This window comes from Notothenia coriiceps, unplaced genomic scaffold (genome assembly GCF_000735185.1).
Source record: "Notothenia coriiceps isolate Sejong01 unplaced genomic scaffold, NC01 NC01_scaffold00015978, whole genome shotgun sequence".
Taxonomy (NCBI): Eukaryota; Metazoa; Chordata; class Actinopteri; order Perciformes; family Nototheniidae; genus Notothenia; species Notothenia coriiceps.
This window is the reverse complement of record NW_011348679.1, coordinates 8,987-22,034: the sequence shown is the minus strand read 5'-3', so window position 1 is coordinate 22,034 and position 13,048 is coordinate 8,987. Positions and strand designations below refer to the sequence as shown.

The 13,048-nt window shown below is 41.8% G+C and overlaps 1 protein-coding gene across 1 annotated transcript in view; it reads left to right on the top strand.

Annotated features, from left to right (window-relative positions):
* LOC104949354 (zinc finger MIZ domain-containing protein 1-like) overlaps positions 1 to 10,420 on the top strand; it is a 74,704-nt gene extending 64,284 nt beyond the window's left edge. Inside the window, exons 3-6 of the mRNA XM_010775711.1 lie at positions 479 to 598; positions 6,462 to 6,575; positions 9,646 to 9,751; positions 10,365 to 10,420. Of these exons, the coding sequence (XP_010774013.1) occupies positions 530 to 598; positions 6,462 to 6,575; positions 9,646 to 9,751; positions 10,365 to 10,420 (345 nt within the window). The 5' untranslated portion in view covers positions 479 to 529. The remainder of the gene's footprint in view (positions 1 to 478; positions 599 to 6,461; positions 6,576 to 9,645; positions 9,752 to 10,364) is intronic.
* The last annotated feature ends 2,628 nt before the right edge of the window (positions 10,421 to 13,048 follow it).

The following is a 13,048-nucleotide window of genomic DNA, read 5'->3' as shown; positions in this document are numbered from 1 at the left end:
GGGGGGGGAGAAATTAAATGTAGAGCATGTCTGGGCCCAGCGTACAGATAATTGTTAACCAAAGATTACATAATGGCTAAGTAATGTAAACAGATAACCACATGCCAAGTTAATGTTCTCACAGGCCATGCTGGAAGGGTTTCATGCAGTTTTCTCAGGCACACGTTTTAAAATGTGTGTGTGTTCCTCAGACATCCTCTCTAAGCCATCCAGTGTGTCCTCTCCAAAGGTGTGTGGCAGTGTTCGGGGGCAACTGCCAGGGCTTGTTAAGGGTGTCACAGGAGCTGAGAGGAATGTCATCCTTTGGTCCCTCTGAGGTGCTTGTCGCCTGCCAAATCAATATCTCCCTGCTCAGTTCACAGCCACACACACACACACACATATGTAGACGCTAAACTGCAATATCCTGGTGGTGATGGGATTGGCAGCTTCCCTGGGAAGAGGCAAGCTTTAACACGTGTCTCTGTTTCTGTTGCAGAACGCTTCAGTTTAATGGCTGGCAGGTAGAGGCCGAAGAGGGACAATCAACATGAACTCCATTCCGTCTATGGACAGACACATACAGCAGACAAATGACCGTCTGCTGTGCATCAAACAGGTGAGAGTGTTGGGACTGTCTGTTTTACACTGTGTGAGGCTTGGTGCATAAGCCACAGAAGGTTCATGTATGCTACCTGTCACCTGTCTGACAGCTGGAAAGTAACAAGGTACATTTACACTAATATTGTTAAGTAAAATTAGGTAGTTTTTAGCATTTTCATTTTGGTAAACGTTTTATGCATAATAATGTTAATCAAGGAAAAAATATAATTGATTTCAGATTTAGTTATAGGCTCATTCTATATGCAGTCCCTTGGCAGGTACACAAAGAACAATCAGCCGAAAATAATAATTTACATAAAACACAACGCGTACAGTCAATCAGTAATTATTTAAAGAAATCTACAAACACACATATAAATATCAGCACAACTATGGAATTCCAATTAAGATATCTGAATCATGGCCAAATTAATGTGAAGTATGGTTGGTCAAAATCTAATTCTTTGTACCATGGGAAAAAGACTGCAAGTCTGGGAAAGTTTCAAGACTCGCTAGAAGTCTATTTCAAGACAAATTGTTATAAGACAAGTCGTCTAAGACTGTTGAAGAAAAGGTTATTTTCCTTTGGGTCTCAGAGCAGGAAAACTCTTATCCAAAGTGTTACCTTTACAGTGACAATGACATATAAGTGTACGTAGAAGTATAAAGCAACATGAGACTCAGCTCCACCTGGAACATGTAATATCAAAGATTCTGCTTACAGGCTAATAAACTAATCTAAAAATAATGAAACTTTAAATTCAATTGCAACACCGAGCAGTGGCTCAGTCAGTAGGGGATTGCACTGTGAGTTGTAGGGTCGCCGGTTCCAGTCCAGTCCCGGACCAGACCTAAAAATGGAGTGTGGAATGCTACTTGGAGAGGTCCCAGTTCACCTCCTGCCCTGCCGTGGTGCCCTTGAGCAAGACACCGGACAACCCCTCACTCCCATTGCTCCCCGGGCGCTGTACAATAGCTGCCCACTGCTCCTAGCACTAGACTCCTGGTACTAGGATGGGTTAAATGCAGAGGCCAAATTGCACTCTGCATGTGTGACCATTAAAGAGGGTTTCATCCCTCCCAATATATTTATATATATATATATATATATATATATATATATAACACATTATATTTGCACAGTGGTAAAAAAAACAGTGCAAAAAAATTGGGCTTTTGTCAGTGTAACGTTTAGTTGAGGAAGAAGGCATGGTGGCAAAAGAATGACGGTGTAATTACCGTATGACGCTGTGTATTACTTTTTACACAATTCAGTTAATTTTTTATGTTAATAACCGTAGGCAATTATAATCTGTATGAATCAAGTTTTGGTACATTTCTAAATGAGATTCAGTGTTAAATGATCTTGAAGGGCTTGAAAACTGACTGATTGACTAATGACTTCCCAGCAAAAGGTTTTTTTTCTGAGTTGCCTACACAAATTGATTTTGTAAAGATACATTTACCCCATTTGAACCTTTATGCAGAGAGTCATTTCCATATTTGTTTATTCCTCTATTTGTTTGGCTGGTAATAAGGTTCTAACTCTCTGATTTCCTTTTCTAAGTGTGTGCTTGTACACACGCTTACAGCGACGGCCATAAGGCACCCTAGTCTCCATGTTGGGCCACAGCTAAGTGACTAATCTGTTCAGTCTCACTATCAGGACTGTGGTGTGACTCGGGTTACTGACCGGGGTCAAAGAGCAGAGGCTCCCCTCCCTCCCCCATCATCACCCTCCTTTTTCTCCCTCCACCACCGCTGACTCCCAGCGAGTGCTTTTGTTCTCCTCTCCCCACCGTTTACTGCGGGACGAATCTCTGGCAGAATGAAACAGACATACTTGAGTAACCCCGGGCTACAGGGCTCTCTCTTTGATCTCTTTTCTTAACTGACGGCCCGTTTTGTTTCAGGACTCTGTGCTGAGGTCCACCTCCTGAAAAGTACATCAGAAATGCCTTTGGGACTATGTATGGGGCTCAAGCTTAAACACAAGTGTGGACGTGGCAAATTGTTTTACCCTCGGCGGGGAGTTCCCTGCTATTACGGAGAGAGAGACAGGGTGAGGCAGATAGCAAGACGGGGCGAGTGTTGAGGGAGCAAACAGAGGGAAGCCCCTATGTGTAGAGCCAAGCTTTGATATCCTTAAGTAATAAGGTAGACAGAGGCACACACTCTCTGTCTGCATGCTGGATACCTTCTTCACAGCAGGGTATTAAATATTCAATATCCCCTCCTCCTTTACTTGTATGGGAGGTGAAATTGGGTTCTATGAATGTCCTGTATTCCTAATAGCTAATGAATTATTCTGTAAAGCAATTTCACAGAACAAGGAAAGAGACTTGCATCTGTCTAACATAACAAAACATTTTAACAATTCAAATGTTGCCGGGGTTAAATGTATTAACCCCCGCAAGCCAACAGTTTAAACAAACACGTCCCAATGTTAGCGGCCGGGGAACCAGCACATGGGTAAACATGCCAATTAGAGAGATCCATGGCATACAAGGGGGCCTCCAGTCCATCTAATAAATGGTTAAGCGCCGGGTCATTTCAAACCAACCAGTAAGAGCCAGCACCCTGCTAATAGAGGCAGCTTTGTGCACAGACAATCAGGGTTTGGAAGGCCCGCATAATAAATACCATTTATGTCCTGCCAATTAGACTAGCAGTGAGCCCATTCAGCCGGCCGTCTATTCTCCTCCCCGCACACAAAGATGATCATCAGGGGAGATCAGAACAATTAACTCACTATCTTCTCCCCCTGCTCCCCATTGTCCAATATCCAAGCCATTAAAATAATTAAGGAAATATTGTAAACCAATCCAGCTGTTTGCTTTAATTGAAAGTGTGCACATGCTGAAAATGTGGCATCTCGAAGGCAATGCGGACATAGAGCAGGAATATAAATGAAGCCTGCTCCATTGTGTTGTTGTTTTCTGGAAGATGTGACATGTCTGTCTGAATACTCCCAGCCAGTGCAGCGGACAGGGGAACAAATTGATTTTGTTGCTCGAATGATAAATTACTGCCGAGCGTGATGATAAAGTAGAGGAAATTGGAGTCTGTCAGCATGATTGAATCACGGGTTGAAAGTTGAATCAGAAATCATTACAGTGGTAATTTTTAAATTGCCGTCCTGTTGTGAAATTGCAATAATATGATTTATAAACAATAACGTAACCTTAACTGATCATAAACTATGGAAACATGGTGGTTTATCACCCCAGTACACTAATTCAGATACTTAAAAGGACTTTAAATACATCTGATGTCTTGTTTACTTTTTTGACATTAATGTTAGGAAATAGATCACCGCTTACTACTAACTTAACAATTGTGGTTAATTGGTGGTTGAAAAGCAAATTCTTTTTATTAAAGAAGGAATCAACTGACTAATCCATACAGAAATAGTAGTAGTTGAAATATGTAAAAGGTAAACAACACAGATAGTGTTCTACGTCATGATGCATAAGGTGGTGCTAAATACCTCAAAGGAACATATCTACAACCTTTAACAGCTAAATAAATATGTTCGCTTCTTCAACCTCCAAAAAGACTAGGATTTAGAAAAAGATACACAATAACAGTTATCTGATTTCGTCTGCAAACACACAGTTTCTCAATGGCAGTTTGTTTTTCTCCAGCGTCCCAGAATTGCACCGTTGTGAACACTTTGGGGAAGATGGGCTCGGTGATACTGCTGGTATCTATTTCAGAGACAGTACATTTCCTCTCGCTGTGGGGAAGCCAGTTTGCTGTCAGACTCTCCACTCAGTGGTTCGTACAGGGCTTTGGCAGAAACTATGAACTCTCCTCTCACTGCAGGAGCACTTCCTCAAACTGTAAGCGTCAATATTTCAAGATAAACTGGAAGAAAGCCCTCTCTTTGCTGCTGCTGCTGCTGCTGATGCTGATGCTGCTGCACTGGCTATGCAGCTGTTTTTGTCTGCGACGGCTTTCCTTTCAGAGATAATTGTCTCCATTAATATGTTTTCAGTGCTCTGGGGCGGCGCTGAATAACAACAGCAGCGTAACCAAAAGCTGTGATTTTGAAAAGGGAAAGGGGAGTCTTTGCCAGTTCACGTGCGCTGTCACATTCAGTTTAGCTGCAGATGTGCAGATCAAGTCGTTTCCAGACGTGACTACAGAGGATGATTGTATCTGAAGAAAGCTGTATTCTCAGGACACTGCAAGTCTTTTGTTTCCCCTCGAACTGAGACGAGCCTTTGCTGGAGTGTAAATGTTGTAGGTTTGTACTCACCCAGGGGGATGAGGACAAGGGGGGGGAGTGAGGGGTCTCTTGGCCACTAGTTTAGGTTTGATTGGTGGGTTTTGGCCGGAGTAAGGGGAACATCTGTGGCGTGGCAGTGCCAAGCTCTCCATGTGACAGCCACACTGGTGGGACCAATTGTTCTGAGTGCAAAGAACAGTAATCACTTCAAGCCCAAGTGTTGGTGCCGTGTCCCCCCCCCTCCCCTCCCCTCTACATACTCTCCCTCCACCCCCTTTCCATGCTTGGTGCTCTGATTGCGTGTTGTCTAGCTTCCATTCCCATCTAAATGTAGCATCTGTGGATGTGTGTGTTTCTCCAGGAGACTTAATCCACTAGTAGAATGTACATGCTCAGTAACTCCTCCACTTCTCATCCTCAGTTCACAAAAACATGAAAGGCAAGCGAGGAACAGTCTCTGACAGAACATAAAATAAACAAATATGGTTTCATCCTTGTCCAACGCTGGCTTGTAGAATGAATATGAAATCAGGCCTATCAAATCCTGACCTCTGCTGCCCCCTAAGGAGCAGACAAGAAAAAGGCACTGATAGTCACTTCCTCTTCTTCTATTCTCCCAGACAGTGATATCTTAAGCATGTTAAAAATGGCATCCATTCACTTTAAGCTGACAAACCTCTCTTTTTACCTTTGATGCCATGGAGTGGGAGTCCATTTGTTCCTGGTTTGAACAAGTGCACTAAAAAGGCTTGTGCATATTATTTCTCCCAAGCCTAAAGATTACTGAAGAGTGGAGGTGGTGTGTCTCCTATTTATAAAGTGATTTATATTGAGATTTGAAAGCTTTTAGAGGAAAATGTCCTAACAGTGAGTCCAGGTAAATTGTTCAGTTTATTTTGCTGCTTCACTGCAAGACACACAACAGAGTTAGTGAGTTGGCTGCTGGCTCCAGTTGGGGAATGAAAGCCATAAAGGGTTACCTGTAGGTCAAGGAGCCTGTTGTCAGATAAAGTCACAGCACAGCTCAGGGCCGGCTGGAGAAATAAGGGCTTCCTCGGCTATTCATGCAGCCATACAGGGAGATTTATTGCACTCGTGTCGAGGCGTTGCTACAGAAACCTGGGGAGAGGAAAGTCGAGGCATGAGTCTAATGGGGACACACTCCTTCAGCCATGCGCCAATACTTTAAACCTCAAACAAAAGTACGCTAAAGTTTAATAAGATCAATATTTGAGAATGTGTTGGTAAAATGCTGTCCTGTGTTGATAAAACATAAAAAAATTATCCATGTACTTTTCGACTCTTATCTAGCATACTCAGTCAGTTATTCCATATTTAAAAACGATTCATTATTAAAGGAAATTGATGGGTTTGAGATGAGCAATCCTTTTAATAATTAAAATGAGTACTTTATGCCTGATTATGTGTTTTAATATGAATAAATCGCCATGTCACAACTTTCAATTAGGCAGGCTTTCAAACTAGTATTCAGTGCCTTCTCATGCCTTGCTTTACTTATCATGTTTCACCAAATGATTAATACATAGACAACATATACATTATCTGTATTCTGTTTCTTAGTGACCTTTGCACATTGTTTGACTTTGACTAACATATTACCACCTCTCCCTTGTTTCCTCTCCAGCACTTACAAAATCCAGCAAATTTCCACACAGCAGCGACAGAGTTGCTGGACTGGTGTGGTGACCCCCGAGCCTTCCAGCGCCCCTTCGAGCAAAGCCTGATGGGATGCCTAACGGTAAGTCCCGAGTCATGAACACCCTCTGCAGTACTGTACTCCAAAGTTCAAGGACAATGAAAAGGCAGCTAAAACAATTGCTGCATTGGCTCTTTCCATTAATCCCTCAGGGTTACGAGGGAACTAATGTTTAGTTGCCTGATCTTTACTGAGGTTGCTGAAAAATAAAGAGTTTTTCACTCTGTAAAAACTACTGGCATTCAGTCACCTCTCAGTGACTTCAGTTACAGTTTGAAATTGGCACACTGGAGCAGGAAAAGGAGAGCAATAGCGTCCTCAAACCACAAAGCAATCAGTGCTTATAGGGAAATACAGTTACAAAGCCCTTAATTCCCTTACTTAAATGCTTAGGGGCTTTTGATTAATTCAATAATTAGTATCCCGTGGCAATTGAAAAAGACTTGGCTGCTTTGAGATGTATACTGTAAACAAATAATGAGTTTGACTAAAGTGGATCAGAGTATTTTGATTTAGTCAGACACAATCATATACTAAATACTTTACACATATAAACATTAACTTGTAGCCTGAATAGTCCTTCTCGTGTGTGTACCATTTATCCTCTTTTGGCTTAAAAGGTTGCTCTAAAAATGTCACCTTATTCTTTTTTGAGGCAAGTAACATGGATTACAATGTGCAAATACAATTTTCAAACCGTTCCCAATTCATTACTCAGCTGCCAAAACAATGTTAGGAAAATGCTACCTATTTATGTGCAAACAAGATAAAAGGCTAACTGCTGTAGCAACAAATGGAGGCTGTCTATTTAGCCATATCTTCAACTGTTTTTGGTAAAATTGTATTTTAAACGCATTGAACATCCAGGTAGACAACAGTTGTGTTGCAATATCTTAAACCAGTGCCTACAGCTAACGTCTGTTTGGGTATCTATAATTTTGCGAAGATATAGGATGTAACCGTTGAATGGAAAGGTAAATAAGTGTTTGAAAATGTGTCTATAGAGGATGGTGCTTTTTCTTTTTGTTAGTCACCATTGGAATCCATTGTAATGGCATTGAAGCCAAGCTGACTTTAGCCGTTGGCCAAAACAAACAAGTAAACAACAATACATTTAATGAATAGCCTCTTCTGGATTGTTACCCAATGAAGAGATGACACTTTATTTGTTTGAAGAGATACTGAACAGATAGTCAGGCAGAACAATGGACGGCTGAGGATATGTCACTCACCTGTCACCTTGGGCCATTCTGTGCTTTAACACGCGTATTTCCATAACGCCTCCAGCAGTAGATAAGAGATACGTATAACTCCTATTGGGTTCAATTAGTAACCCCTTGGAGCAAGCATGGCTACAGCAAGCCAAGGAACCTGAGAGATTTGTACTTGAGCACCACAATGAAACCACTCTGACACATCCCTCCATTCAAGTGAGTGTTTGTGTTACTGCTTTAATGTGCAGCAGCAGGTGCCTTTCCCTCCATTTCCCCAATTCAATTTGTTTCCTGCCGTGAAAATCTCAAGGCTTTTCCTTTTAGTTTATGGCTTGTATAGGCCTTAGCGTAAACCAAACTGGGAGGCAGCGCAGATAATCTAATGTTATTGTAAAATTACCTAGTCTTAGAGTGTAATGGTAAACACTTCATCCTGTCGCCTGTGTGATTGTCACTGTTGCCTTAACAGTGGTTTTATGTAATCTCAGACAGGTGGCTACACAGAAAAAACAAATATCTTAATATTGTGTCATCAAGAAAATGTGGTTTCGTGACAATCGACAGTCTGATAATGGGATAAGCAATTCTTTCTTGAAAATACCCTAACAATCAGGTCATTACAAAACAGAGCCAACGTTAAAAATAAGAATGAATTGACTTTTTTGTAATGTTTGTATTTACTTCCCAATTTCTAAGACATAAAAACACAAGAATATATATATATTTTTTTTACTGAGAGTATCACGGAGTATACAATATAAAGTTTGAGTGACTTCTGTATGGAAGACAATCCAACACCACAACTCAACTGACTGTGTACAATTAAAGTCCTGAAATTAGAACCACTTATTGTAACTTCTTACACTGGAATTACCATTTAGCAAAATGTCCCTCGCAAGTTTAGATTCTAATTAGACAGATAGGCCAGATATACATGCTCTGTTTTGGTGTCACGTCAGGACTATACTTACAGGAGATAATGATATGGTGCAGGGAGCAATGTTCAGCTGTGCTACCTCGGGGCTTGTCTTGAACTTGGGATCGCGGCTATGAAAACCAGGCAGGCAGAGGAATCCGTCTGTAGTGAGGCATGTTGGTCCACACAGGCCTCAGTATGTCCTAAAGGTTTAAACGTTTTGAGCGGGTCTCTTTGAGCTGATAATGGCAATGGTAAATCAAAGCAACATGTGCCACATAAGGGTAATTTACATCACCTCCTGTGGCATGTGATGTTTCTCTTAATGTTTCCTCACAGTGGGCATCGCGGCACCAGAGGCCACATGTCGTCCACCAACTCATATGGAAATGATAAACTTGCAGTGACTTTATCTTATGGGTGTAACGGGACCTTTGATGCTGCCGAACTTCACTCTTATATAACATTTAGGGTGTCAGGACAAAATGTTGAGTCCTTTGATGAGTTTTACTACTATCATGGTGTTTGAAATGTCTTTTAAGTCATCTATAGATTCTATGGTGTATCTATGAAATCTGGATTTAATACCAATTTCAATCAAATTAGGTAAAAAGACAATTCAGCCATCAGATTAAAGGAAGCTGTGGGTTCAGATCTGGTAGTTCCCTAATATTCTAAAATATAACTTGCATTCAAGTTAATAAGTCAGGCACAATTATTCCATGATGGTCTGTCATTGTGTATTTAAATGCAGACGTTATGTTAAAAAATGTTGGTTCTGAATATCAAAGTTTAAAGGATTGTTTACTCTTTGAACAATAATGGTGTTTTCAGCTCTTTCTACAAGTCTCTGATTTTTATCTGAAGGTTGAATTATGATTCTTCTTTCTAGGAATAGTATAGAAGGATACAAACAAACCTCACCTCATAATAGAATGTAATATATGACTTTGTCCTGACTGCATGCTGTGTTTGTGTTCAGGTGGTCAGCCGGGTAGCAGCGCAGCAAGGCTACGACTTGGACCTGGGCTACCGGCTCCTGGCCGTGTGCGCTGCCAACAGGGACAAGTTCACTCCAAAATCAGCAGGTAAGAACAGAGTTTTCTCAACTGCCGTCTCAGGCCATCTGGCCATGCTGGCCTTTTTGAGCCCAAAGTTCCTGCCTGCATTCTTGGCAGAATTTCATAATACCCACCCACCTCCACTACTTTAGGATCCTGACACTCCAGAAAAGCACTGTACTGTTAGACAGCCTTCTAAATGGTCTCATGATCATAGATTATTTCCAGCGCTCTACATTATACCTTTTATTGTTTTATTGACCTCTTATATCTATAAACTTTGACTTCTTCATGTCCGATCTCACCTCCATACTTGTTCCCATCATAAACTACAGCTCGATTTAGTTTTTTCTCTTGAGTTTTAAGACAAAGTGCGTACAGCAGAATACTCAATTTGTCCCAGGCGACAGAACTACTTTATCAGTGACCATGAGTTCCTGTTTTCACACAGCACCATCATCTCGGTACAGTGATGGATTATTGGGACAGATGTATACTGCTAAATGTTATCAAGCTGGCGAAAAAAGCATGCTGAAATACGAAGGGGATGAAGATGTATCGGCTGTCAGCAGCTTGGAAGATAACCGGAATATTTTGTTCTCCTTTACAGTTTTTGATTTGTGGTTTCCACCTGTCTTAGGTTATGAGGAAAGCGAGGTTGTGCAGTTGCCTCAGTGTGTTCGGCCTCTGCGCTGAGCCGCCCTAAGTGGAGTAGGACATGAAAGTCAGAGCCACATATTGTTTGAATTTTCACTTGCATTTGCCTTTTCTGATTTACGGCGTCCATCTTTCACAAGTGGTAATATGAAGCTTAAAATCCTGCAATGCCACTCCTATGTCGGCCTCGAGATGGGAATCATTCTCTGCTTGCAATTAACTTACAATGCCAAATTTTCTAATTCTACTTAATGCTAAATCAAATCTCAGGCCCTACTTTATGGGCTTAGATAAGATTGCCAATTGATTCTCTGTCTGAATAATTTCCTGCTACAGTAGTCATTTGGAAAACCGGCAAGTACTCCAGTCTAGGCAGTATCCCAAAGTGCATTTCATGGACAATTATGTACCTGTATATGCATGAATATTTTTAGAGGCCTGTAAGAACTGAGTCAATGAAAAGACTCTGAGGAGACATTCTCCAGAAGCTCTTTAGAGTGGAGGCCCCGGTCGAGGAGGTTGTTAAGGCGGAGAGAAAGCCCTCTCTGGCAGCCCAGGGAGACGGCTCTTAAACAACACTCCCACCGGGCCCCAGGGGCAGGACCCACTTCGCAGCATCCTGCGGGGCCGTTGCCCAGTGACGGGGGAAGGGAGGGAGTCACATGACGGGGATGGCGGCGGCAGGTCAGCCATCCAACACCAGAGACAGAAGAGTTAGTGTCTGCCGTTCAGCAAGGAACAAATCTGAGAGGCTGTAAAAGTGAATCCAGCCTGCCATTCATTGAGTAATAATTAATGTAGCCAAATCTGACAGTTTTTATTGGATGTGATCCAAGTTTTTTTTTTATTCAAATTATCAGCTGTCATCAATACGCTTAGTCTGCCATTTGTTGCATAACAGTCTTTTTTTATTGTTCTGGATACAGCCAGCTTGAAACAGTTCCAACTTATGTTGGTTCTTTATCTCTACTAACAAAGGTACTTGAATAGCGCAAAGCCTGGGACTTTTATCCAAAGAAAAAAGCTTTAAAAAAGTGAAAAAGGTGCATTTGAAGCCAACTCTTTATTCTCATAACCAAAGTCCTGCCCAGTCATATTGTGCATCTTGTAATCTGCTCTGAAAATCTATGTCCATAATGGGTGGGGAGGGGGCAAGTTCTCTGGTAATTACAAGAGGGGCTGCCACAGAGGACAGAGGGTCAATGGCTGAGCGCTAATAAGTAAATCAGATTTGGTGTCCCATTTTAACCAGGCCTAACTTGTCTTGGCTCTGACGTGGCGGAGCTATTACATTTCTTATGTCATCGAAATTCTTCTCTTGAAGATGGGAGAAAATTGCAGGGGAAATTGGGCTGTAGGGAGGGCAGAGCTGATTTCAGCTGTAGAAAATCAATGCTCACAGTCGACTTACAGCGGAAACAGGTTGTAGCTTTGACAAATAGTTTTGACCAACACTTTAGAGACATGATATCATTAATTTAATTGTAAGAAAAAGCTTAGAAAGGGAAAAATAGACTGATAATCCTGATGACAACAGCGGTATTCTCTCGCCTGAGGAAAACTTCATTATAACCGCTTATTGAAGTGAGCAGTTTAGATGTTGACTAATCAAACAGTGTGTTTTAATGGAATCTGTAGTCTTTAATAGATTTACTCAGTTGTAGTCCTTTGCCTTTTTGCAGGCGGCTCTCAATGCTCGGGAAGAGCTGGGGGAGGGGCGACTGTCTGCTTGTAGTGACCTCTTTGTGAATGAGATTAGCCTGCTCTATTAATCTGTGATTACTTGGACTGTTTTACCGCAGGGCAAAACCATGCACGTAGAGCCTTGGTGACACCAAAGCACGGAGATCACTTGTTCGGTGTGGATCATCTCATCAAGGCCTCCTCTCTCTCCCTCTCCATCACAGGGTGCATTACAAGCCCTCTAAAGGCATCTCTCTACTGTGTCACACCCCTCCCGCAGGATGGTTCAGTCTGGTTAGAGAGCGCAGACAAGACGCCTAATCACGGTTTTTCCTCCAAGAGGGTCAGAGTGGCACATTCCCAATCGTTTGCGCCTCAGCAAGCTCTTGGAATTCCTCGGCTCTAAAGAGTGAAAGGAGGCACCAACTTATAAGAGAGGGGGGGACCAGTCCAAGTTTTTCACTTCATTCTCTGGTGTAACAAACGCCTGGTAAAGCAGCTATTCAGCAGATAATTAGTTGGGCTTTAGCTCTCGCTCTGTCAGCATGGATTGTCTCCACGCTTGTTTTACACATGCAAGGCTGTTTTCAAATTTGATCAAAAGACATTGTGGGTTGTAGTTAACAGTGTCAGCACGATGATAAAAAACACATCTCAGCAACACAGTTTTTATGCTTTGCTTCATCTTTTCTTGTTGGTTGGATTGAGGGGGTATTCACAGTGTGGGACTAGGAGGGGATGTTTTGTATGCAGGCAGTCGTAGATCAACATTAGGCAGTGTGAACAACTGCTTCTTAGATTAGAAATCGAAGAATCTATCTAGGAAAAAAAAAACATGACAGCTGGCAAAGTGAAGTCAGTTTTATCTATGTGCAAAATCTCAAGTTTGTCTCCAGAGGGCCTTAAAACATGCAGACATGCCACAGGTGTAGGAGTAGAATTACAGTATGGAGAAACAGAATTACAAGAAAGTACTTTAATAGA